The 25,620-nt window shown below is 53.2% G+C and overlaps 7 protein-coding genes and 1 non-coding gene across 8 annotated transcripts; 4 read left to right on the top strand and 4 right to left on the bottom strand.

Moving 5' to 3' along the window:
• Nucleotides 1-630: 630 nt before the first annotated feature.
• Nucleotides 631-3,840, bottom strand: J4E78_010202 (uncharacterized protein; the record flags this gene model as incomplete). Its single annotated transcript, XM_049370782.1, has 2 exons — nucleotides 631-1,700; nucleotides 1,773-3,840. The coding sequence occupies 2 exons, from the start codon at nucleotides 3,838-3,840 to the stop codon at nucleotides 631-633; spliced, it is 3,138 nt and encodes a 1,045-aa protein (XP_049217519.1).
• Nucleotides 3,841-4,604: 764 nt separating this feature from the next.
• On the top strand, nucleotides 4,605-6,562 carry J4E78_010201 (uncharacterized protein; the record flags this gene model as incomplete). The annotated part of the gene is made up of 5 exons (XM_049370781.1): nucleotides 4,605-4,883; nucleotides 4,933-5,310; nucleotides 5,366-5,408; nucleotides 5,455-6,176; nucleotides 6,227-6,562. 5 exons carry the CDS (start codon nucleotides 4,605-4,607, stop codon nucleotides 6,560-6,562), a joined length of 1,758 nt encoding a protein of 585 aa, XP_049217518.1.
• A 403-nt stretch (nucleotides 6,563-6,965) lies between these two features.
• Nucleotides 6,966-7,067, top strand: J4E78_010200. The gene has a single exon. It is a non-coding gene; the product is annotated as a tRNA-Val (tRNA).
• A 1,754-nt stretch (nucleotides 7,068-8,821) lies between these two features.
• J4E78_010199 (uncharacterized protein) lies at nucleotides 8,822-12,782 on the bottom strand (the record flags this gene model as incomplete). The annotated part of the gene is made up of 2 exons (XM_049370780.1): nucleotides 8,822-9,687; nucleotides 9,737-12,782. The coding sequence occupies 2 exons, from the start codon at nucleotides 12,780-12,782 to the stop codon at nucleotides 8,822-8,824; spliced, it is 3,912 nt and encodes a 1,303-aa protein (XP_049217517.1).
• A 2,822-nt stretch (nucleotides 12,783-15,604) lies between these two features.
• Nucleotides 15,605-16,862, top strand: J4E78_010198 (uncharacterized protein; the record flags this gene model as incomplete). Its single annotated transcript, XM_049370779.1, has 2 exons — nucleotides 15,605-16,061; nucleotides 16,144-16,862. The coding sequence occupies 2 exons, from the start codon at nucleotides 15,605-15,607 to the stop codon at nucleotides 16,860-16,862; spliced, it is 1,176 nt and encodes a 391-aa protein (XP_049217516.1).
• A 1,235-nt stretch (nucleotides 16,863-18,097) lies between these two features.
• On the bottom strand, nucleotides 18,098-19,357 carry J4E78_010197 (uncharacterized protein; the record flags this gene model as incomplete). Its single annotated transcript, XM_049370778.1, has 1 exon — nucleotides 18,098-19,357. One exon carries the CDS (start codon nucleotides 19,355-19,357, stop codon nucleotides 18,098-18,100), a length of 1,260 nt encoding a protein of 419 aa, XP_049217515.1.
• A 1,175-nt stretch (nucleotides 19,358-20,532) lies between these two features.
• On the top strand, nucleotides 20,533-22,320 carry CBS2 (Cytochrome B translational activator protein cbs2; the record flags this gene model as incomplete). Its single annotated transcript, XM_049370777.1, has 5 exons — nucleotides 20,533-20,673; nucleotides 20,726-20,782; nucleotides 20,845-20,938; nucleotides 20,991-21,128; nucleotides 21,176-22,320. 5 exons carry the CDS (start codon nucleotides 20,533-20,535, stop codon nucleotides 22,318-22,320), a joined length of 1,575 nt encoding a protein of 524 aa, XP_049217514.1.
• Nucleotides 22,321-23,381: 1,061 nt separating this feature from the next.
• J4E78_010195 (uncharacterized protein) lies at nucleotides 23,382-25,547 on the bottom strand (the record flags this gene model as incomplete). The annotated part of the gene is made up of 1 exon (XM_049370776.1): nucleotides 23,382-25,547. One exon carries the CDS (start codon nucleotides 25,545-25,547, stop codon nucleotides 23,382-23,384), a length of 2,166 nt encoding a protein of 721 aa, XP_049217513.1.
• Between the last annotated feature and the right edge of the window lie 73 nt (nucleotides 25,548-25,620).

Below are 25,620 nucleotides of genomic sequence, written 5' to 3'. Positions count from 1 at the left end.
GCAGTTGTGAGTCTACGGATCGGAGAGCTAGGGCGCTGACGCTGTATGCATCTTCGTCGCGCCGTATCGCCCTGCCTCACAAGCGCTGCAAGTCTGCAGAGACTGTAGAGCTATTTGCCCACCGTGCGGCACGCACAAGCTGGTCGATTTCTCTCGCGCTTGACACAAGCATCAGCCTCGTTGAACTGATCGTTCACGTTAATTTACTATCGACATCACGACCACCATACGCGTCTAGCTGCCCCAGACTCCGAGTTTCAGCGTTAAAGGGCGTAGACGCAAGGCGGTGGCACGACGATCTTGAAAGCATCCCAATTGCTGCATGTCTTCAAACAGTTTATAGCATACGTTCTCATACTATGTGTATTGTATCCGGTTCCAATGCGTTGACAATCTTAAGTACTTTGGGCTTAGCGCAAGTCTTGCGAACAAGCTTGAAGTGAAGAATATCTAATGACCAAGATCCAGAGCGAGACCCGTACAAGATATGAGACATGTCCACCTTCGTATGATAACATGGTATCCGCCAGATGTGACTACTCGTCAAACATGCTATCTAAGATCATGTCGCTGTAACCCGCGTTCAACCCAAATTCTCCATCATTCCGCTTCGACATTGTCCACAGAACCTCACATCAATCCTGATCCATCGTACCGCTCCACATCCGGTCCAACGTCATACTGGGGCTGATCCTCAGCCTTCAGCGACTTGGGATTGATGTACCGACATGTAAGCGCAAACCGCAGCTTACCCGAGTGCTCAACAGCGTGCTCATAATACTTCTGTACGTCGGCGCCGTGCATGATAACAATATCGCCGTGCCCAAGCTGCATCGTTAGCGCATCCCTCGCATTGCCTCGGTTGTTGAGCTTCAACTGCTTGGGTATCTGCTTCCTCCTAGCATTGTACGCCTTGGAGTCGGATGTCTTGAGCGCATCGAGAGAAGGTTGAACTGCGAGACGAGCTTCGTAATGTTCGCATCCGGGTATTGGAGCAGCGTCATCGTAAAGACCAGCGACAGAAGACACGCCATGGTAGTGACGGGCTTTCATGCGGAGCCGCATTGTACCTGGTGCGCCCAAACTTAACGTTGCGATAGTTGGACCAAGGCCAAATTCGCCGTCATCGTGGTAGTTGATCTTCTGTTCCTCAAAGTATCCTAGTGCAAGAACTTCATTGAACTCCTTCTCTTGCCATTCTTGATTGACTTCCCCAATGCTTCTACCCGTCTCCTGCGTCAAGAGCAACTTGGCCGCCCAGTTCAAGCGACTGCGCGTGCTGGTTATGGGACGAGCGGCTCCATCGAAAGAGCGAGATGCTGTCGCTGCAATGAACTTGTACGGCATACCATAGTTGACTGCAAAGTGGCGGCAGTAGTTTGGTCCTTTGAGCTGACCGTTCGGCATGGAGCGTCGCTGCAGTCCAATGTTCGTCTGTTGAAGCTCTTCAAACATGGCATCTGGTCCACCTTCTTCCTCAAGCACCGTCTTGTTGGCGATCATGTGTGTGATGAAGCCATTGACGCCAGGTATTTCGTAACGATTAATGCGATACCCATGTTCAAAGGATACTTTCAGTCCAAACAGAGGTGCCATTGTATCTCTGGACAGTGTGTAGCTGCTCGTGACCGGCCATAATGGGTCGCGAAGAGATAACGCGGAGATGAGCGTATGCGGAGGCGTCCTCGTATATTGGCATGCTGCATTGGAACATTCCCAATTTGTCCAGTTCAAACGGGATGTACAGCGTCCACAACTGGGGCACACCATACCAGACCAGAATGCGACTGAGGTATTCTCTCCTGGAATCGAGTGACCGGAAAGCTCAGCAGCGTTGGAGACTAGAGGGTAATTGTGGTCGTCATTGTGCCAAGGAGTCTTCTGCTTGAGGAAGCGTGGGTCGTAGACCAAAGATGCTTCCTTGGGCTCTTGAGCTGACACACTCCTTCCGGGTCCTGGTGTGGGCATGAGAATCTTCCAAAAGGCGGCGCAAGTGGGTTGTAGACACATCCACCCGTTCAGGTATATCTGTTGAGACTTCACGTTGCAGCTTCCGCATATCTTCTCAACTGGAGGTTGCAGCGAGCCAAGCTCTGCAACTTCCTGTGAATCCTTCTCCTTCCACCAGGACTCTTTCTTTGTGTTCAGCTTCTCAAAGCGGTATCGCACAATCTTGCTGTTACCACTCTTCTCAGCCCAGATATGGGTGGGCTTGAAATGATCCAAAACACAGTACTGATGCGGTGGCTTTGATGGGATGTTGGGGTTGTCGACTCCTGTGATGATGACGACTGGGTTGTAGTGAAGCATGCAGTTCCTCAAGCCTAGCGCAGCTGAGTCTTCAGATTGGTCCTTCTTTGACTTCATCTCACCGGAGTCAATGTCCTTCGCGAGACCACCACCTGCTCGTGAGATGACAACGTTAGTATCCATATAGTCGCGAGCATGCGCAACCTTGTCAAACATGAAGCCCCTCGCAAAACCGCCAGTTGAGTAGCAGGCGCTTTGGTATGCGCGATAGTAATGTAGCGTCTCGCAGATCTCTTGCCGTCCATCTGCCCAAACTTCTGGTTGTCCGTGCGGCTCTGGCTTGTTCAGACCTCTGTTCTGCTGGGCAATGAGTCGCTCGGTAATATCAGAGAGGTGTTTGTTGTCGGGTACGTCGAATAGTTCGCCGACGGGAGAGCCCACAAATCCATCGCAATCTGTTGTTGCTTCCGATTCCGCATACAGACTGGGTACCGGCGCAACATGGTCAGCACAGGGCGCCTTTGTCTGGTCGGCGGGATCGCCAGCTCGAAGCCAAGCCTCGACCTGCCCGCTGCGATCTCGATTGTCGGGGACAGAAAGAGCCACGGAACAGTCATGCTCTTCGTGCCCAGCTGCGCCACACCTTCCGCAGGTCGAACCCAAAGGCAGTATGGGCTGGGCTAGATATGAGTCTTGTTCAGGCACCTGGCCGTTGTCAAGCTCAACGTTTGACTTGTCATGTACGACACTCGGATCATAGTGGATAGCTGATTCGGGCGTAAGGTATGCGAAGCGACTATCGGCCTCCTTCGAAAGCATTGATGGCGGTGTTTGCGCGTGATTGACGAAGTCTGGGACGTTGCGCATACTGTCCTCCGGCGTATTCGGTTCCCATGACGATATGGGGGTCTGGCTTGGGAGGGTTTCTTGAGAGGCAGCTGGAGTTGCGAAATCCTGGCTCGATGCCGGTACGGGTTCCAGTATACGCTGAGCACACTGACCTTGTCCGTCCAGCGGAAAAGAGCCCTGTGTGTTCCTGTAGGCAGAGATCTGCTTGCTAATTAGCTTGATGACCGAAAAGTCCAAGGGTTTACAAACTGGAGTTGATGGCAGAGACCCTGGAGGGGATGAAAGCTCACTACTGGAGCTAGCATCTTCGTGTTGTTGGCCTGGCCGGCGTATGGACGTGGTGACTGGGACTTTGAGACGGACTATCTTGGACTCTCTCTCCGGTGGTTGCGACAAGGTGTCGATTGCATTCGCAACTGTCTCCAAAGATACCGAAGCTTCAGTCTGAATCTGATGAGAAGCACCCCTTGTTGTAGTTGAAGCTTTCTGGGCGGATGAGTTGGCCTTGGTCAAGGTCGCTTTCCTTCTCTTAGAGACAGGCGGCTGAGGCGGTGCGTTGATGTATCTTTCCGGAGGTTTCCTCACTCGTGTCGGGCGTTGAGAAGATGCGCTTCCATAGTTACCGAGATCTTTCTGGAGTTCAGCGGTCCCTGATTCGGGTGTGGTTTTGAGTTGCTTCGCGCCGGGTGCACCTTCCCAGTCGGAATCGCCGTCGTCAGACTTGCGCTTCGAGGATGCCATGAGAGATGAGTGATTCGAGCCGTGGTTTGCTGTTAGATGCGTGTTGGATATCTAGTAACGATAGCTGAAGCGACAAGAAAGACAAATTGAAGTCTAGAAACAACAGAGTGAGGTCAGGAGTGGCGGGTGGTGGGATCGCGTCCTGCGGACAATAGAAATTCAATTCAGGTTCGTGCGACAATAGGAAGACAGCTGCACAGAGAGTCACGAAAATCTCTGCTGAGACGCTCTCACTTGAGCGGCGCAGTGAGAGTGGGCAAACGTTGGAGATGGTGACAGTGAAGACGGCTGCCAGCGCGGAGGCAGGGTCGAGCATGGCTCTTGCTGTACCACATCGCGATAAGAGCGACTTCCAAGATAGCAGCCAGACCTGGAGAGATTCGTCATGCTTGCGACTTCTGATTAGACTCGGTTCCGAATTGCATCAACTTCTCTCTCGGTGTCTGGGTCGAGGAGGTGAGTCGCGTTTTGGTGGTTCCGAGCTACGGCCGGCGTTAAGGAGAGGTTTGGCCGCTTCGAGGCGTGACCTCGGTACCCCAGCTTTCCCCACAGTTGGGGGCTGGCAGCAGCTGTCGGCTCCGACAAGACACGGCATCCGATGATGCTAACGTCATTCAGGAAGATGGGCGCATGCGTTAAAGCTGCAGTTTTGATTCCTCCTTTGTCTTCTCCCTGCGTCGCCAATTGAGGCTTACTATAGGTGAGTTCCTGCATCCGTCCCAAGACTTCGCGCACAACTGACGTACGCGTAGATATCGCTCAACATGCCTTTCAATCCTCCGTCATGGGTGCCGCAGCTCCCCTTCGATCCGCCAGACTCGATTCCCATCTGCGACTTCATGCTCGATGAGCACTATGGCCGTCACCCGCTCGGCTACTCGAACGACCCCTTCACCTGCGGGTTGACCGGGAAGACATACTCGTGTTTGGATATGCGAGACCGCGTCGAGGCTCTCGCCCGAGGCTTATCAAAGGAGCTTGGCTTCAAGCCTAACGAGGCGACTGAGTGGGACAAGGTTATCGCTGTCTTCTCTGTCAACACGGTAAGCATCTCCAGGCTGATGGATCTACGAGGATACTGACGCTGGCTAGATTGACACGCTTCCATTGGCATGGGCTACCCATCGTCTGGGTGGTATCCAATCGCCCGCCAATGCTGCCTACAGTACCGCTGAACTCGAATACCAATTGAAGAACTCCGGCGCGAAAGCCCTCTTCACCTGCGTTCCCCTCCTAGACACTGCGCGACAGGCGGCGAAAAACAGCGGCATCCCCGAGAATCGCATATACATACTGGAGGTGCCCGAAGCGTTTGCTGGCAAGAAAACACCAAAGGGGCTCAAGACGGTCGACGATCTCATCCGTGAGGGCGAGAAGCTTGACCGTCTGCCCAAGTTGGACTGGGAGAAAGGCGACGGAGCTCTGCGGACCGCGTTCCTTTGCTACTCTAGCGGTACTTCAGGACTACCGGTAAGGAGCGAATGTGTTGTGCGTATGCGCGACTATATGCTAACGTGTTACACAGAAAGGTGTCATGATCTCGCACAGGAATGTCATCGCAAACACTAGTAAGTTGTCCTCATATCGCATCAAACACTAGCTGACCGCAAGCAGTGCAAATCACTACCTACGAGAAGCCGTACAGAGACACGATCATTAACGACGTACGAAATCAGTCTGACTACACCGAGATCGCCCTGGGCCTCTTGCCCATGTCGCATATCTATGGCCTGGTTGTCATCTGCCACGCGAACGTCTACCGTGGAGATGGTGTCGTGGTTCTCCCCAAGTTTGAGTTTGCGTCAACTCTGCAGGCCATCCAAGACTACAAGATCAACTCGTTGTTCTTGGTCCCACCGATCATTATCCTCATGACCAAGAACAAGCCCCTGCTCGATAAGTACGACCTCAGCTCCGTCTGGTCGATCTTCACCGGAGCTGCACCATTAGGACAAGAGACAGCAGAAGATCTATCCAAGATCTTCCCTTCATGGAAGATCCGACAAGGATATGGTCTTACGGAGACATGCACTGTCGTTTCCTCGTCTTCTCCCGATGATATCTGGTTCGGCTCCTCCGGTTCCCTGCTGCCTAGCATCGAGTGCAAGATCGTTACTATTGAGGGCACCGAGATTACTGGCTACGACCAGCCTGGCGAGTTGCTAGTCAAGTCTCCTTCAGTCGTGTTGGGCTATCTGAACAACGACAAGGCCAACAAGGAAACGTTCCAAGATGGGTACATGCGCACCGGAGATGAGGCTGTATTCAAGAAGGGCGCGAATGGTCACGAACACGTCTTCATCGTTGATCGTATCAAGGAACTCATCAAGGTTCAGGTACGGTCTCTACTCCCTGTGAAAGATATTCTAAACTAACAACATCCTAGGGCCACCAAGTCGCGCCTGCAGAACTCGAAGCACACCTCCTGACGCATCCTGCCGTAAACGACTGCGCCGTCATCCAAATCCCCAACGAGAAGACCGGAGAGGTACCGAAAGCCTTCGTCGTCAAATCACCATCAGTCGGTCTGGAAGAGAACGACCGCGTCCTCGCTCGCGAGATTCAGAAGCACGTTGAAGAACACAAGGCGCGATACAAGTGGATCAGTGGTGGTATCGAATTCATCGACGAGATCCCGAAGTCACCGTCTGGAAAGATTCTGCGACGGCTGTTGAGGGACAAGGAGAAGGAGAAGAGGAGGTTAGCGGGCAGCAAGCTGTAGACACCTTTATTAGTGAGGGGCTGTTGTTGTTCTTGCGATGCCTGTTGTGAGTTGTTTCCGCGTCCCTGTTCGCGATATCAATTACCGTTATAAGTCAATATATTCGAGTAACCACAACCACCTGTTCTACATCCTGTCAATGTAACCTGATGCAGTGAGGATTTATACTAGTGTAAGCTCCAATGAAGACGCGTTGCCCCTCTTACCAGGGTGCTTCTGTAGTAAGCTGATAGCTCCCCACCCGGCCAAGTGGGTATAGCTCCAGCGAGCTGCCCACATTCAACCCCCCCTTTTCGCCCTAGCGAGTGCACAATTTCAGGTCCAACAAGTCCCTCAGTTTTGCTACCAGCGCTTTCGGAACAACTACATAAATCTCATAATTTCTCTGTTTGCTATAAAACAGGGCTCGTTGGTGTAGTTGGTTATCACGTCAGTCTAACAAGGGGTCTTCAAAAGCCACCAGTTAGGACACTGAAGGTCCGGAGTTCAAACCTCCGATGAGTCAAGAGGAGCTACAGTTACTGTAGTGCATTCGCTTTTTTGTTGCGGGGGTGGACAGTGAATAGGCGTGGGTGGATCTGGACCTTTTTTTTGGTAGATTTCGAGTTGGCGAATGAAGACACGCATTTCACTTCAAAATCCCCAAATTAATGCTCAAGGGGGACATATCACGTAGTTTTCGAATTCCAACCATTCAATTTTGAAGGATGTGTTCGTTGGCAGGGGTGGGGACAAAAAGGCGAAACTTCGGCAAAAGAACTTCGAGAGTGCTATGCAGCGAGGCCTGGACAGCACAGCAGTTTATTTTATTTCAAAAGGCAAAGATAGTCGTAGCAGCCTGAAATACATTTAGAGGGATTGACAAAGTCTATTATATGCTCGTAGTAGGCAAGAGTATACTTTGTGATAAGGAAATGAGAAGATCCATGTCTGTAGGATATCCAGCTATCGCATCAACGTAACATGCATATTAGACGATCAGAGGCAGTCTACATGTGATGTTGGGATGCGAGTAAAGCTGTGCCCCTCGATCCCGGCATACATCGGCGTCCTCGCACCACTTTCCAGCAAATTCTCACCGCAGCCCCACCACCGCCCAACCATGCAAACCAGGAAGTCCTTTTCCCACCGCTTCACACATCTAGATAAACCGTGATATTTTCCATCGCCCCATCAATCAGTCAAGCAACTCGCTTACAATCGGTTTTGTAGTGTGCGTAGATCCTCTTCCTCACTTACCAACTTGCCCCCGCTAATAACCATCCAGGTAGCGGTTATCACTCCGGATTCTGATCTCAAAATCAGTGTCTTCCGGCAACCCCGGTTCGATTCCGGGCAAGACCTCTCTTTTTGGATCCGTAGAGGTCGTGGGTAGTGTAGGGAGACGTGGTGGTATGCGTGGTGGGGTGTTGGTGGAGAATGAAGCTTTTTTGGTTTCGGCTATGTCAGACACACAACTTTTTTTTCTTGAACATGGAACATGGCATCTCATACAAGGGAAAAGCTGAACAGGTCTACATTAACATAGGACCCTGCAAAGTAGGTGCCCTAACGTAGATGTAGGCTCCTGACCTGTTCATTTTGTCCCTAGGTTGACGTGCTGGTGTGCACTGGAGATCTAGCGATGCACAGTAAATCATTACATGTAGACTGGTCAAATATCATAGATAGCGGTAATGATTGTAGGATTCTTCACAAACTACCAACTTGGATCATTGCCCCTGAGGCTAACCCCTTCCCATCCCCCACCAAGTAGCGAGTGAATGTCGCCCAGGCTACACCTCCAACCAAGACAAAGTGGATATAAAACGCTCGTGCAAAGGAAAAACAAGCAAGGGAATAAAGGTCGCTCAAAGACCACGAGGTAAAGGTAGCGAGAGGGGTATCAATGGTGCGCAGCAGCGAAAGCCGGCCGAGAGAAGAAACATTACAATAGGCGGTACGAGTGATAAGATGCGCGCGAGCACAACCGCTTTCTAGCCTTGCAGTCAGGCCCCTAGGGTTTGTTGAGCGAGTGGGAGAATACAAAAGGTGGGTCGAAGTAGAGTGACGGTAGGAAAGATGCAGACGAGGTATATGGGCCTCCGCACAATGACGTTGAGTCGTATGGGTCGTTGCCCTAGCAGTGAGAGAATAAGACGGTACAAGCGAAAGATGGAGATAGTCAAAAGACGAAAGGGCGACAGGCGGTGGAAGACATCCGAGCGACCGTAAAGCATGCCCGTCACACGTGAGCGAGTCGTAAGTGCAGTGCGTTGTTTAGAAACCACGGAAAGGATCGTTAGCGTCGAAGTCGAAGAGACCGCCGCCTCGGTTCGACTGGTCGCGCGTGCTTGCGCTCCACTGGCTGCTGCCACGTCGGCGACGATGTTGCATGTGCGGTGCTCGTCCGCCGTAGCTGCTCAGCTGTTTTGGGTCGCCGAGAGCGTTGTCGATGAAGGCTTCCATGCGGACTGTGCCCATGGTGTCGAAGAAGTGCTGACGAGTCGATGTGCTGGCTTCTGATGTTCGCGAACTCATGGCGCCGCTGTTGGGGTTGTAGACTGACGAAGGTACTGATGGTGGTACGCCGGCACTGTACATATCAGATGATACGTTGGAGTAGACCGATGGTACATGCTGGTGCGAGAAACTACGGAAGGGAACAGTTGGAGGAGGTGCGCTTGGTCCTGTAGAACTCCTCTTCCTGCCGTGTTGTGGTCCACGAGGAATAGTGGGAGGACTGGCAGAGTCTGGCATAGCCGTTTCGAATCCAGCGAGAGATGGCAAGCTAGGCATTGGCTCATCCTGAGCTGCGTAACGAGCCATGACTGGGTTCGTCCTTCCCTTGGCGAGACGCACAGAGTCCTGAACACGACTACGGCGGAGTGTCGCACCTTGTTGACGTTGGAGTGTTTCGTCGACCGGCGGAGGTACCGGTGGCAAAGAAGTCAGATCTGGCATGGGTGCGCTCGAATGGGCGAGGAAAGAAAGGGCCGTCAGCCAAAGGTAATGCCTTTCGCGGGACGATGTGGTGAATTTGAGTGCGCGAGCAGGAGTAAGGATGAGGATAGAGCGGTTGAAGAGTGTCTCGTTCTTCGGGGCAGGACAGGTGTCGGCGACATCGAGAACAGACTGGATGACGACTAGTGGTATGTTAGTAGATAGAAAGTGATATGAACTCGAGAGACTTACGCTTGCGACCACTCTTACCCATCAACGCGGAACCAGTCGTTGGCTGTTTGCTACTCCACAAGATGGCTCTTTCATATGGAGAGATCCAGACCCAACGCTTGTGCCTCACACCATGGCTAGCCAAAGAAGCCTCCTCTGCTGCTCGACTGACATCCACCGGCGTGTCAGGGCCACCAAAGGTCTTCCTCTTGCGCACGTACTTCCACATGAACTCTCCAATCATGGCTGCAGCGATCGCATCGACGACACTAGTGTGCGAGACAGAAGTGTTGGTAGATCCGTTGGCTGTGTAGCTTGTCGCTGCGGTTGCATTTGATAGTTGGTGTCGGTGGCGGAAGCCACTTGCGCTAGCAATGTCGCTCGGTAGTGGAGGGATTGAAGATGTGTCGGCAATACTCGGAGTCGCAGGCAGTGTGGGTGATCTGCTACGAGAGCGTGCGCCCTTGGAGACAGGAGCAGCAGATCGCACCTTGCGTAGGCTATCTTTCCGCTGATGCTTCACGCCATATGGACGGCGACCAGCGTACGAGCCACTATTGCGAGGTGTTGGGCTCTGCGAACCTTCGCTCTTGCTCACTGGCTTGTTGCGGGAGCTGGATCGAGTGGGAACCGGGAAGGGTGGCTTGGGAATGTTGTGCGCTGCGGTTCCGCTGTGGATCATGGCAGATCGTCGGATGCTGGGCTGGCGGCCGATAGAGTTACGCTGTGCCTTGCCAACTCTGGAGGGTTTCTCCATCGAGCTACGCTTAGACGCTATAGATACACTGTTGACAGAATCCTCCGATGGCCTAGGCATGGGCGTTGATTCCTTGTCTTCAGGAACAGGGGTAGGTGGGTTCACTGGCCGTCCGCTCTTTGCATTACGCGATGAAAGCATTGGGGTAGAGAACTGTGGGCTCCTATAGTCGTCGTCGCTCAGGTCCGCGTCGTCATCCTCTTCATCAGAAGAAGGGCCGTCGAAACCGGCGAAAAGGCTGCTTGTTCGGAAGGGTCGGTTGAGCATGTCTGAATGAAGCTGGCGTGACAAAGGTCCGTTGTCGTTGTTTCCTGGGTAACGATTCTCAACCTTCTTCTCGGCAGCCTTCTCAAGACGGGTAATGAAGTCCTGGCGAGACGTGGTCTTGAGAGTTGAGTTCTCGGCATCGCTAGAATCCTTCTTAATTGTCTTGACGTGATCTGCCTCAGGAGTGCCAGGCTTGGAGGTTATAGCAGAAGGAAGGAGATGCGCAGGAAGCTTCACAGCTCTTTGATCAATCCTAATTGGCTCAGTCTGCATGGCAGTAGAAGTCATTGGAGCTACCAGGTCGCCGGTGGTTTGAGTCGAGACAGTCTTGGTTCCTGGAGGAAGGATAGGGGCCTTGGGCGAGGAAGGAGCAGATGTAGGAGCATGGATAGCAATAGAAGGGATTGTTATCGGCGCTGGCGGTGGCGCTCTAGTAGGCTTTTCTGGTACTACTTCAGGCTCGATCGGCGAGTCTGTCTGCGTTGCCGTAGACACGAGCTGAGTTTGGTAGACTGGTGACAAGGGTGCTTTGTCTGATGGCTGAGGAATCCTAGGCGTGGGTGGCGGACTGAGAGGCTGTTCGATTGTCTGTACCGAGCTTGAGGTCGTTGTGCAAATTTCAGGGCTGGCTTGGACAGGCGGGCTGGAAGTCAAGGGTACTGAAACACGCTTCCGACTTTGGTTGGCCTCAACCTCAGCTGCAGTAGATGGGAAATCATTCGACTTTGTCTGGACAGATGGCTCGATAGTTTGCGACGTCGCTTCCACCATGACCAACTTGGCAGGTGATGGTGGAGGCGACGGTTGCACACCGGTGTCAACATAGATTGGTCGTGTTGGCGGGAAGACGAGAGTAATATCGCGAGGCGTCAATGTTACTGACGATTGAACCGTTTCATATGACGACTTCCGCGGCTCGGTATCATCGGCAGCCATAACAGGGCTATCCCATGTAACTTGCTGGGTATCGCTGCTTAATCCTAGAATGCGCTTTGCTTTTTCGTCAGGTAACATCGACTGTCGCGACTCGCGGACTCTTCGAGCCCGCATTTCATTCTCAGGGAAGTCGTCCGAGTCAAGCTCCAGATCATCCAACTCTTCCTCTTCTTCGTCGAATGTGAGCTCGTCTGCAAGACTCAGACCATTGCCTCTGCCATACCCATCAGAGCTCATCAACGACATGCGGTAGTTACGTCCGATGCTCCTGTAACTGCTGTTGCTTCTGTTCCTGGAATGACGTCCAAGACGTGTGGATGACCTTCGCTGTGGCGATGAACGTACGCTTCCTGCGTCGCTCTCCGGTATACCAGTGTCCTTGCTCGGGTCTTCTGCCTCACTTTCGACACCAGCCTCCTCATTGGCAGCTTCTTCCTGGATAGCGATCTCGTCCAAAAGCATCCTCAAGCGGGTCTCTGACACATGAACACGTCGCTCCAGAATTCGTTTTTCTCCCGCCCACTCTTCTTTTTCGCGAGCCCACATGTCGTGCACCTTGGTAGAGTCGTCATCTTGGCTTCTCGTCCTCTTTTCTGCTGCAGCTAGTTTCTCTCGCAAGTCGGCATTGGTCTCCTTGAACTTGTCTCTTTCACCTGCAATCTCTTCTAATGCAGCAAGTGTTTCGGTCTCGAAGTGTTGGAGCTGGCGTTTGACGGCTTTGCTTTCCTTGTTGGACGAGGAAAGCTGTTTGGCAAGGGCGTCGTTTTCGGATCGCGCGGTGTCTAGGTTTGTCTCCAGATCATCGATGAACCTGTGTTTCGAATCAAGTTCCCGGCGGAGATTCAAGATCTCCGAGACTAGATTGGCATGCAAGGTTGGAGTAAAGCGGCGCGGATCCAGAACTGAGATACTCTCGTCGTTGGCAGCATCGTCCCAACTGGAACTGTTGTCGTGTGGAAGTGGAGGTGGTGAACTGGGAACATCGCTTCCTGGTGTTTCGTGTGTTGAGGTTCTTCGGGATAAGGAGCTGTATGGAGTTCCAGCGGGGGTGGGAAGCGGGTGGTTGGTCAGGAAGGTTTCCTGGTCGGAAAAGTAGTCGGTAGCCATGTCGGGCGTATTGTCTAGGCCAGGAAAGTATATTATGTAGTAGGGTGTTCAGAACCACAACGAAGTGGTGCTGTAGGTACGTATAGCTTAACACATGCCTGCAATAGAGTCAGAATAAGTCAATGGCGTGTCTCCTGTTGCCGTAGCCAGGCGTGTCTTTGTGGAGTCTAAGTCGACGCGCTTCCACAACTGATTGTTGTAACGATAGCGATTGTATCGACCACCAATAGACCTGGCAATGGTTCACGTACCGGTCGAGTCGTTCGTACTGCGATCGGGTATGGAATGCTAGTTGCGTGAAATAGCAGGAGTTGTCCTCAAGGATAGTAGATAGCGTCGGGTCGGATTACGTGGGGTAGATATATCGACGGTACGGCAGCGTTCGGATGGTCTCGATACTGCAGTAGGAGGTCAGTACCAGATGGCTTCCAAGCAAAGAGTCCTGTCGTAACGAACAGGTTCAGTCACGAATCAATGGCGCGTACTTACGGTTCAAAGGAATGACGTGATAATGGTGGAAGTCGATAGATGGAGAAACGTGCTCAACTCATTCCATACATACGATGCAAATGAGATGAAGAAAGCGACTAATGGCGCGTGCTAAAACACTTTTGATGGTAAGAAAAGAACTGTCAAGCAACGGGCAGCGGGCCCTACGAGAATGATACCCGTGTGTCGTCAACGGCACGGAGCGTAGGGAGGAGAAGGAGGGACAGGCACAACTTGAGCATGAAATCGCTGTGATCGCCCATGCATCAGCTAGGATCCCGGAACGCAGGCACAAGTCCGCACAGTCCAAGAGGAGGCGGGACTATGGCCAAAGGCACGAATAGGATTCCTGGGATCAATCAAACCCCATCTGTGCCTGCTCAAATTTGTTTCGATGTCCGAGTCCATCTGCTTATGCACATCTCCGCACTAGCGAGCACAAGTATCCCTGCATGCAGGCTGAGCCGAGGGTCCCCTGGACTACAGGGACACTATTGGCTCAGGCCATCCGCTTTCCGCTTTTCAGCCAAGCGTCATTGGCTGCGCATTTAGGTCCAACGTTCCCTTAAATGCGTCCCGCGACGACGGCCAATACCTTAGCGAGGTGAAGGAAATGACCCGACAAGGGGTAGGTGGTAACGAATGCGGGTGGCAGTAACGGTGTTGACGAAGGGGGTGTGACAGATGCGCGAGAGGAGCAGCATCAGCAGATGTGAGGCGCAAGTTCATACGACCCTGGGCGCAGCTGGCTTCAGACGAAAGTTGCGTGGACGGTAATTTGCCAGATGGATATTATCGCCGTCCAAAGCTCCGCGTATGCCTTGCCCTATCAGTGATTCTGGACGCCTCCGGCGTAGTCTGGCGTTGTTGATGAGCTGTGATTCAGGGTTTCAGCCTCTGCCCACGCCGCAAACTTGGCCCACTGTGGAAAGCTTTGGACCAAGTGGCACGTTCGTGTCCCGGTCCGAGCTATCAAACTCTCGATGGCGCCCAACGCTCCGGTGCGCCAGTGCGGTACCGTTAGGTTATAGCCATCGCCTGTAATTAGAACATCGATCGTGAGACTTTGATCACGTTTCGGTCTGGCAATCCCATGCCTGTTGGAAGCCTCAAAAAGGAGGCATATATGGATTGCCATACTGGTAGGCAGTTGCATGAATGAGCAGCCTTATCCTGTACTGCCGAGTCAGGTGAGAGTCAAGCAGAGGTAGTCGACTTCCTACTTTGAGACGAAAGGATTCATCCGTGCGCTCTTGGCGGTGCAAAGGAGCCGAACTCGAGTCCAGATCGACGACGCAATTCTACAAGTTGAAAGTAATGGAAACCTCAGCCTCAGAGTTCTTTTTGTGAGATGCTTAGTTATCATGCCAGAGTGTATTTGTAGCAGTCCTCAGTCATGGTCAGTCGGGTAGTCGAGTAAGGAGTTCGGCACATGTGAAAGTTGAGGATCGCAGGCCGTCTTCTTACCCCAACAAATCGAGAGCAAGATCCACGCTACCATGACGTTTGATCTCTGGCCAGGCTGAGCCTGTCGAATGGGCAATCCCCCGCGGACGGGAAGGATACAGTTTGAAGGCGTCGCGCGACGTGCAAGTGGCATCCTGAACGCGATCGATTGACGTTTCGTTGAACGCCTCCAAATAAACAGCCTTGCCATGTGGTGGAATTGCTCGCAACCATCATTCTGAATCGATACTTCGCCGATGGGGTTCACGAATAATGGACCCCGAGTGTAACAAGGAGTACTTGGTCCACCAGCGGAGAGTGGGCCTGATGTGCGGACAGCTGAGGGCGCAATACGGCGGCCTGGCAATCAGCAGAACATTCCATGATTCCACCCGACACGCGACATAACAGCTCGCGATCCAACTGTCGCACAATGTATGCTTCGTCAGGTGTCAGTCGGTATTGCTCGGCCCTACTGGACCTCGTGGTTGTCTCAGAAAAGCAAATAGGAGATTTGCGTCGTAATCGGCTACAGCGCCCTGAACCTTCGGCGTGGACGAGAAGCTTAGACGATATAGCATGACGCGGAAGCGCCGGTGCCGGCTCACCCTATTTTAGCGTGCCCCTCTCGTTGTCCTGCGCCATCCCTTCTTGCTTTGCTCTGCTAGCTTGTAGGCGGGTGGCTGGTGGTGCCCTCTGACTGGGTTGTCTGCTCGACCGCAGGCAGCCAGTGATTGCAAGTTGGGACGTCAGGGTTCCCGAAGCCAGCAGCCCCGCCATCGCGTGACTAAGCGACTATCCGCCGAAAATTCGAGCAGACAGTCACAGCGAGCATATCGTGATATTTGCGACAATAGTTGTGAATTCCTCGAAACAACACAGGCGACATGGCGCAACCAGATCAAAATGGCCCACCGGCGGCGTCTGCAGATTTGCCACCCGCAATGGCTGATGTCAAGTCGAAAAAAGTAGACGATTTGTTGAAAGAGATGAACCGTATGCCAATCTTCATGACCAGTCTAGATGAAACAGATGGCGAGGGAGGCGAGAACATGGCGCTCGAGGCGTTGAAAGCGATGGCGTACGAGGGAACCCGTGCGGAGATCACTGAGAACTTCCGGCAGCAAGGCAACGAATGCGCGCGGGCAAAGCAATGGACAGACGCGAAAGAGTTCTACGACAAGGCAATAGCGGCGCTCAAAGGTCCACAAACAAACCCTGATCCAGATGCGGAAGGTCCGGACGTTATTCCCGTGGAGCTTGACGAGAAGGAGGAGGCGGAGAAGGAAAGGGCGATTGCGGAGGCTGTCTATGTCAACCGAGCATTATGCAATTTGGAGAAGAGTGAGTTTGCAAGCACACCCTGAAGACAGGCATTATGGCATCTTCACCAAAGTTTCGACTATGGTCTACTGACACGCGGCAGAAAACTATCGCTCTTGCATTCAAGATTGCGTATCAACGCTCAAGATCAACCCCGCAAACGTCAAAGCCTTCTACAGATCAGCCACTGCTGGTCTAGCACTAGACAAGCTACAGGAAGCAGCCTGGGCCTGCGACAGAGGCCTGGCCCTAGATGCCAACAACGCCCCTCTCAAGGCCCTCAAAACCAAGATCGATGCTCGGAAGCAGTACATAGAATCTGTCGAAAAGGCGCGTCGCGAACGAGAAGAAAAGGCTGCATCAGAGCGGTTAACACTCAAACTCGCCTTGAGGAGCCGGAATATCCTTACGCGGAGCACGGAGAAGCCCCCAGATCTGGAAGACGCCACTGTCAAGCTGGAGAACAGCCTGGATCCTTCCTCAACACTCACGGTGCCAGTCATACTGCTGTATCCCATGCACTCGCAGTCTGACTTCATCAAGGCGTTTTCTGAGAAAGAGAAGCTAGACGAACATCTTGACTACATCTTCCCGCTGCCATGGGACGAGAAGCACGAGTACACCATCGACAACGTAGAGTCCTACATGGAAACTGCAGCCGGCGGCCTCATCAAAGTAGGAAAGAAGATGAGCCTAGGCAAAGTACTTGGAAGCGGAAAGCCAGAGATCGTCGACGGCCTGGTAACGATAAGCGTGATACCAAAGGACAAGGCAGCTGGTTGGATAGAAGAGTTCAAGAAGCGGAAAGGAAAGACGGCATAAGTGGATTCAACGCACATGCTCGGCAATCCCGAGGAGCGCATCAAATAGAACCGCTCACCGGACCGAACGATGACGATGTCTAGACGAATCGACGATATGAATGAACAGACACATGCAAAAAGCTACGGGCACCAAGTGCCAGCCCCTCACATCACTCTCCGCTCTAACCAATTCCACAAAATCTCCGTGGTCTCCGTACATGATCGCTGACGTACCTCCCGCACCGACCAGCCACAACGTGCATCGCGTACAGTATCCCCGCCGAATCACTACCCTGACCCGTGCTGTCCTGTCCGAGGAGCTCATCGGGCAAACCGGCTATATCAAACCACTTTTATGAACTCGACCACCAACTTCTCCCAAATAGTATACAGAGGCTAAATAGGACTCTGACCACCTTCCAGATCGTGTTCCGCCCGTACCCTCCAGCCCGGTAACGGGATGCATGCACGAACGAACGCATCGAGGTGCATTCTTTTCTGCATGCGCAAGAACGACTGGCAGCGGCTACGTGCAGCAAAGTTTCACTTAGATAACGTTGTCCCGGTGCTTGCCCCGATTTATGTTACTGTATATGATTTGCCCTGCAGCCACACCACCATCGCGTACCGCATTAAGCAGGCGTTCGCACGGCTCGCTTATGCAAGGTACATCTTTTGTCCCATGGTTCAACACGTTGCGCGGCTGCAGGCTGGCTGAGAAATAGCTGGTGGGGTCGGGGCTAGGGGATGTCGCATTTTAGCCGTCGGTGCGTTGTTGGGGCCCGGACATGCCATTGGCGGTAATATCGAGGAATGATAATGAGGGGTTGGACCAATCATCACGGCAGCACGAAGGAATTTTATCTAATGCTTTGGATTTTTATGTTGGGAAAATACATTGATGTGATGTGCTGCAGGAAGTGCCTGTACCGTCGCCAGACAGGGGCTGACAACGTCATCCGCTGACAGATAGGAAACATGGGCCCGGGGGTAAATTGTACAAAATGAACCTTCACCACATATGATAGCCATCCAACGCCCGGTCGCCATGGTACTTCCGCTCGGGTGAAAGCAATCGCTAGGTCTACTGGAAGGTTGCCGAAGCAATCTGAATGTGAACATGAGGCCGATAACATGAGAATATTAGAACATGACAGAAGCCGACAGTTCTGATACCCGAAGTGGTTGGATCGCAAGGTACATGTAATGTGTAGTATGCCGCGAGATGGTATCTGGGGCATCTGGAGTACTGAGCTACTCCTTCACGTAGAGCTTGTCCTTCCGCACCATCGCCTCCTTCAGGTCATGCCAAGCCATTCTGCTCATGAACCTATCGGCACCATGATGGTACTTCTCGGGCTCCCGCACCACTTCGTCGGCCTTGATCTGCTCCAGGTAACCTAAGAACCTGACATCGGTACGGCCCAGTTGCCGACGTCCGCCAAAGTACATTGTGACCTTGCGGAGCTTGGCGTTGCGGAGGATGCGGAGGCAGTTCGCCAGGTAGTCGTCGTTCAGATAGCGGCGCTCCTCGTTGGAGCGGACATAGGGTGTGTCCTTTGGGCGTGCGTCATCGAAGACGAACTTGACATCGCGAAGGTATTGGATGTTCTCGGGGCCGATCATTCTGAGGAAGTGCAGTACGTCCTGGTAACCGATCTCCTTGGGTACTGGCTCCCAGTAGGGTCCTCGAGTATCGTAGTGCCGGTGGAAGGAGAACGTGTTCTCGCCGTATAAGATCGAACAGCCTTCGTTATGCACCAGCTTACAAGTCCTAAGGAATTGACCAGACTTGGTTAGGCTTTCCTTGGGATCGATGACCGTCATCGGAATCCTGAGCTTCGAGGTCTTGTCCTTGCGAGCGAAAAGGTACCGATAGATAGTGTTCCTTAGCTCGGGCGGCAGATCCGTGAAACCTACGCTGTGTACCGCGGACTTTCCGGCTGGCTGCGGACCTGTAACACGGGACTTGTTCGATTTGCCTGGCTGCATCTCATGTAGTTTGCCCTGCTCGTTGGTCTGTAGGATGGTGCTGTCGAGCTTGACGAAGAGTGGACCGTGGAAGCCTAGCGGGACGTTGAACTGCAAGGTCATGGGCGGCTTCTTCGGAGCACTCCGATGAAAGGCGCCGGCATCCTCATTGTCGGTGAGGTCATCGAGCTCCTGGCGGTAGACAACGGGCTCTAGACGCGGAGACGGAGGTGAGGGACTGCGCTTGCGCTTCAGTGCGCCCTTTTTCTTCTTGTCTGAACGGCTGCGCGGATCCATATCGTCCTCTTCCTCCTCGTCGCTCAACTCGCTCAACTCACTCTCGGTCAAGGCGTCAAAGTCGGCGTCTTCGAAATCGACGTAGCCTGCCACTTTCTGAATCTTGCCTGCGCTCTTTCGAACCGGACGGCCTGTCTTCTGGTTGTACTGCGTGATCTTGGAAGGGCTGCCTAGCTCCGGACTCGAGTCGCGACTCTTCGGTGTTGTTGGAGGAGGCAGGCTCGGTGTCTTGAGTTTGGGCGCCATGATGTGATTCTTATATGCGGACACCTTGCTAGTTGAGGTTGTTAGCGGTGTAGGAAACAGTCACGCTTGGCCGTTGGATGACCGCTGTTAGAAGCAGAGGGAGAGGTAGGGATTGCGGCTGCGGTCAAGATGGGGTTGATGCAGTAGACGCGGGGTCAGTAAACAGAGAAAGCGCGTCTAAGGCAGTGACGGTCGTTGCCACGCGCGCTTTCCAGGCTAAGGACTGTTACTAGTAACCTTGGCAGTCGGTTGGAGGAGGTGAGGGCAGTGTCCTTCATCCATGCTCAGAAGTTCCTACGATCTCAGAGACTGGGTGCAGGCTGTCACCTGTCTTTCGTGCACGAAGCTCGAAAGCGCACGTTGAAGACGCTTATCAGAAATCGATCACCGTCTGCGTGTGAAGGAGCTGCCAAGTGGTAGTGTAGTGAGTCCATCAGGGTCTCTTAGGGTCAGGGTAGAAGTGAGTGGAAAGCGTGTGTCCAGCGGTGTTATCTGGCAGGCACAAGACTCAGTTCCGCGTTCGGCTTCTCAATCAGCAATTGCGAATTGTGAGAATTACGATTGATGGCTGTTGCTTGGCCTGTTCATGAGAAGGTAAAGAGTCAATGTAGTCGACGTCATACTGAGGTGTGGCACATTCATGGTGAGTAATTCTTATGAGCAACAACAAAACGTGGTGACAATAACGATTACATTGGAATGCTACATACAAGGCGACGACAGCGGAAATGAGTGAAGGCACTATACATTTTGTGCTCCAGACCATACCGCGCCGGACACATCACAGCGGCATCAACAGATGCTTCCTACGTAACGAGCCGATCATAGATTTTTTCGTCCCCCTAGGTGGTGGGTGCCGGGGCGTGTCAACAGCTCCCACATCGGCCAGCTTGCGCCAGCCAAGTGAGGATGCAGCTGAATTGAAAGCAGTCATATCATCTCGGGTTTAGTTACGTGAAGAAAAGAAGAGAAGTCGCGAGACGGAAGCGTCGATATTTTACCGCCGGAGAACGGAGAAACGGCGCCGAGGCCTTGACCCCTGCCAGTGCCGCCCTAGTCCGTGATTAAGCGGGCCCATCGTTTCGTTGCCTCATTGAGACTACGAGTCCGGCTGCCATCGAGCACGTTTATAAGGTCGCGCCACGCTTCCACTGCGTATACCAGATCGACTCAACATGTCGAACCTCAGAGCAGCCTGCAGAGCGCCTTTGCGCCAGGTCACCTCTCGCTCCACAGCCTCAATTGCCACCAACCATGCAAGAATACAGACACAACAATGGCGGGGCTATGCGACAAGTATGGATGCGCAGCAAAAGGTACATCTTATGATAGCAGGATGAAGCGGGCAGAAATACTAACAAGCGGCAGATTCTCTCCCAAGATCTTGAACAAGCCGATCCCACCGTCTACCAAATCATCAACAGGGTTCGTTGCCACATACCCGAGTCGCAGATACGAAGACGAAGCTCACAGTAGTTCTATTGCAGGAGAAGAACCGCCAGAAGCACTTCATAAACCTCATCCCCTCGGAGAACTTCACATCGCAAGCTGTGCTCGATGCGCTCGGCAGCGTGATGCAGAGTACGTTCTGCGCATCCTCACACCACAACCTCAAGCTTACACGATGCCATAGACAAGTACTCGGAAGGATACCCAGGCGCACGATACTACGGAGGAAACGAGCACATTGACGAGGCCGAGCGCCTTTGTCAGCAAAGAGCACTCAAGGCCTTCGGGTTGAGCCCTGAAGAGTGGGGTGTCAACGTCCAGCGTGAGTCAGTCGACAAAACTGCTATACTATGTCTTAACACAACACAGCCCTCTCCGGATCACCCGCAAACCTCTACGCCTACTCCGCCGTCCTCAAAACCCACGACCGTATCCTCAGTCTCGATCTGCCCCATGGCGGCCATCTGTCGCACGGATACCAAACACCCACCAAGAAGATCTCCGCCGTATCCAAATACTACGAGACCCTCCCATACAGGCTGAATGAGAAGACTGGCATCATCGACTATGAGAAGATGTCAGAGCTGGCTCACCTATACAGGCCAAAGGTCATCGTTGCGGGCACATCAGCATACAGTCGGTTGATCGAGTACGAGCGCATGCGAAAGCTGGCAGACGATGTTGGCGCATACCTCCTCTCCGATATGGCTCACATTTCAGGTCTTGTTGCCGCCGGCGTTATCCCATCTCCGTTCCCCCACTCCGATATCGTTACCACCACAACACACAAGTCGCTGCGAGGCCCGCGAGGCGCCATGATCTTCTACCGCAAGGGTGTGCGGAAGGTTGACAAGAAGGGCAAGGAGGAGATGTACGACTTGGAGGGCCCCATCAACGCATCCGTGTTCCCAGGCCACCAGGGAGGACCCCACAACCACACCATCACTGCTCTGGCTGTAGCTCTGCAACAAGCCTCAACCAAAGAGTTCAAGGACTACCAACAACAGGTTCTGGACAATGCGAAGTCCCTCGCACAGCGTCTCGGCGACTCAAAGGAGAACGGCGGTCTTGGCTACAACATCGTCTCAGGCGGCACTGACAACCATCTTGTCCTTGTCGATCTGAAGGACCGTGGCGTAGACGGCGCACGAGTAGAGCGCATCCTCGAGCTTGTAGGCGTCGCGTCGAACAAGAACACTGTTCCCGGTGACAAGTCTGCCATGAAGCCCGGTGGTCTGCGTCTCGGAACTCCCGCCATGACAACTCGTGGCTTCCAGACCGAGGATTTCAAGCGTGTGGCTGACGTCGTGCACCGCGCCGTTGGAATCACTCAAAAGCTCGACAAAGATGCTAAGAAGAAGGCCGAAGACACCGGTCGCAAGAACCCCGCCAGTGTAGCCGCGTTTAAGGAGTACGTTGGTGAAGGCGAGGACATCACCGAGATCATCGAGCTCAAGAAGGAGGTTGAGGACTGGGTATCTACATTTGCGCTGCCTTGGGACAAGGCGCAATGATGACAAAAAATACGATGAAAATGTAACCTTGTAGCAGGGTTTCGGCGTTCGAGGTGAAGGAGGGCAGTTTTATGTATATATGATAAGCTTCTTTTCACGGCAATGAGAACAATAGCTCGCTTGCCTCCACCACCAACCCACTCTCACCACACTTCCATAACCATTGTTCACTTCCCTTCTCATCGATTTACTTTAACTCCTCTTAAGGTTATGCTATTCCTTGATTGTTCTATCTTTTCCAGTCCTTACTCTGCCTCCAAGCGCCACAGTCCTTACCGACATATTCCACCCAAGCGGAGACCACACATCCTCGATACGCTGCCGAGTTGACACGACATCATTATGCTCATCCTTACTATTCTCGCGCTCCTCGTCTTTATGAACTACACCGGCGGCGCATTGGTACTTGCCCAAGATGCTACCACATCTTGCACATCCGCACTCACTCCACCCATCTTCATCTACCTCACTGAGCCCTCCGATACCCCAATCGAGGCGATGTCACCAACAACCTTCACCACTACGACTGAGTCCACGCCGACTACCGAATCAGAGCACCAAACCACTACCCTCACACTCCACTTCGTCTCGCCAACTACACCAACAGCAAACCCCACGAAAAGCACCACCATCAACGCCTTCGGAGAAACAACCGATCTCCCCCCAGAACACCATGATTGGGTCGTAGGCGCAACAGTGTCCCTACTATGCTACGACTTCCTCATCATGGTGGCGTTCGCATGGTGTTGGGTCATGGGCTGGTTTTGGTGGTGGAGGAAGGTCGATAGAGGGAACGGGCAGATGGATGGGGAGAGGAATATGGAGTGGTGGGGAAGGAGGGCGGTGATGGATGAGAATATGGAGAGGGGGATGCGGAGGTTGGGTATGGTGTGATGCATTTGACGGATGAGGAGGAGTAGGAGATTGGGGACTATTTTGGAAGAGGTGGATCTGTATCATTACTCTGAAATCATCATTACATTCGACCAACAAGATGTTGAGTCACTATACCATACACATGAACCCGCTCCATCTCCAATTCCATTTCCACCTCCAATCACCTACCCATGCATAGTCTGCCCGCCCGGCCCCCTCTCCCAAAACTCTAAAGTAAGCGCAGCAAGAAAACAAGGAATCTCCTTCCTGCCCTCCACCCAATACACAATCTGATCGCGTATCTCGCCCGCAAACACACTCTGCTCTCCACCCGACACTTTCATCGTCCCGTTCTCGCCGTCAAACACTATACTGTTCTCTCCATCCTCGTCCGCTTGCTTGAACATGCTGGTGACCTTGACACGCCCGTTGGGCATAAAGTCTAGCTTCCAGCCTAGGATGGAAGCGACGGCTTCTCTGAACTCGAGGGATTTGGCGGCCCAGATCTGTTTCAGACGCTTGATCTTCTTCTCGGAGGAGGCGAGCTGGGTTTTTATTTCTTCGAGCTCGTCTCGGGCGGCGTCGAGTGTGGCGGCGGGGACGGTGGAGGGGGGCGTCCTTTGGTTCTCCAGCTGATCGATGAGTTGGGCGTTGGCTTCGCGGAGATTGCGTACGGTGCTTAGTTTGAGGGCTTCGGCGTCGGCTGTGGGGTTGGATTTGAGTTCTAGAACGCGTGTTCGTGAGGATTCTTTTAGCTTCTTCAGCTGCGAGTGCTGGGCTTTGTATTCGGATTCGACAAGCTTCTGCTTCTTTTGCAGGGCGTGAAGGTCGTCTTGTAGTTGGCGGTTTTTCCGGCGTAGTTCGCCTACGCGTTCGTCATTCTCGTCTGTATCGAGAGCGCGCTTCTGGCCTGTGGTCGCAGGCGCGGGTTTCTCCAGGTTGTTGAACTCGTGTTGTAGAGTGTCGACCTCTTTGCGATATTGGTCGACGAGATCTTCAAGCTCCTTTATGCGCTCGGACTTTGCAGCGTCGAACGTGTCGGGCTGCATTTCACGCTCTTCGTCGTCAAAGGCTTTGACTTGGGCGCGCAGGAAGTCGACTTCCTTGGTTGCGAGAGCCTTCTGTCGTTCGAGACGCGCTCGCACCTTTGCGTCGGCACTGTTCGTCGCAGCGGTGTTTCCGGCGGCCTTGAGTTGCTGGATTTCCGCTTGTAGTTTGGCCTTCTCCTCTTCGAGTGCTTGTATGGTAGCGTCCTTGACAGTGAGTTCAGGTTTGATCTCGCCCAACCTGTTGAGAAGATCGGTCCTCTCTATGCGCTCTTGGATGAAGGCTCGCGCGAGATCTTGGGGTGTCTCGAAGAGTACTTCGCCGTGTATCTCTGCCTCGGCCTCAAGGTACGACGTCCAGGAGTCGCGCTCTTCTTCCAAGACCTGCTTCCTCAGCTCTGCCTCTCCCAACTGCCGTTGTAAATCATCCATCATGCGCAGCTTTGTCTGCAGCGACCTCTTCTCCTCCTCAACCACCTCGATCGCCTTGTGTTGCTTCCGGTACTGCTTGAGCTCAGTATTCTGCTCCCTCGTGAGGGTCTCCAGCTTCTTGATGTGTGCAACTTGATCGGAGAGTTCCCTCTTGATGACTGCCAGTGTTTCCGCATCTCCTGTAATGGCCTTCAGGCGCAAGACCTCAGCCTCCATTTGACCGACTTCCTCCTCCTTCTGCGCAAGCTTCTTCTGCGACGTTTGTAGAGCGTTGACCTTGGCCTGTAGATCTGCATGCATCTCCTCCACACTCTCCTTCAGCGCCTTGTGCTCTGTCTGTAGGGTGTTGTATCTGTGCTCGTTCTGCCGTTGCGACGTCGACAACTCCTCCTTGACCTCGTCGTATTCCTCTTGTAGCGATTGCGCCCTCTCTTGACTCTCCCGCAATCGCCGTTCCAGCGCTTGCCGCTCGTTCGCTGCCTTCGTCTGTGCCTCCGACATCTCCTTGGTCAGCGCATCGTATTTCTTCGCGGTCATGCTGTTCGACGCCTCGACCTGCTGGGCTTTGCGAAAGTCGGCATCGGCGCGGTTCTGGGCGTCGCGGAGTTCTTGCGCATGCTCCAGCTTCATCATTTCCTTTTCTTGTTTCGCGGTTTCGAGCTCATATCGCACCGTGTTGAGTTGGGCGCGGAGGTCTTCATTGATCGGGTCAGAAGGCACAACCGTGTGCGGCGCATTCTGGGAGGCTCGTAATGTGGTTCGAAAGGTTTCGCGCAGAGGTTCTCGTTTGGCAGTCGCAGGCGCGGGTGTTGGCTCCTCTTCCTCGCCGGTGAGGAAGTTGAAGGAGGGCTGGGTCGTGTTGCGCACCGCCATGGCAGGAGCGACTCCGTGTTGGTTTGTTTGTTATGTCGCGACGGGTAAGGAGCGTGTATAGTCGTGGTTCAGA

The sequence above is a fragment of the Alternaria triticimaculans genome (assembly GCF_023758025.1).
Source record: "Alternaria triticimaculans strain BMP 0046 chromosome Unknown scaffold_28, whole genome shotgun sequence".
NCBI classification, from domain to species: domain Eukaryota; kingdom Fungi; phylum Ascomycota; class Dothideomycetes; order Pleosporales; family Pleosporaceae; genus Alternaria; species Alternaria triticimaculans.
The sequence above is the reverse complement of the archived record's forward strand: the minus strand, read 5'-3'. Positions and strand labels throughout refer to the sequence as shown.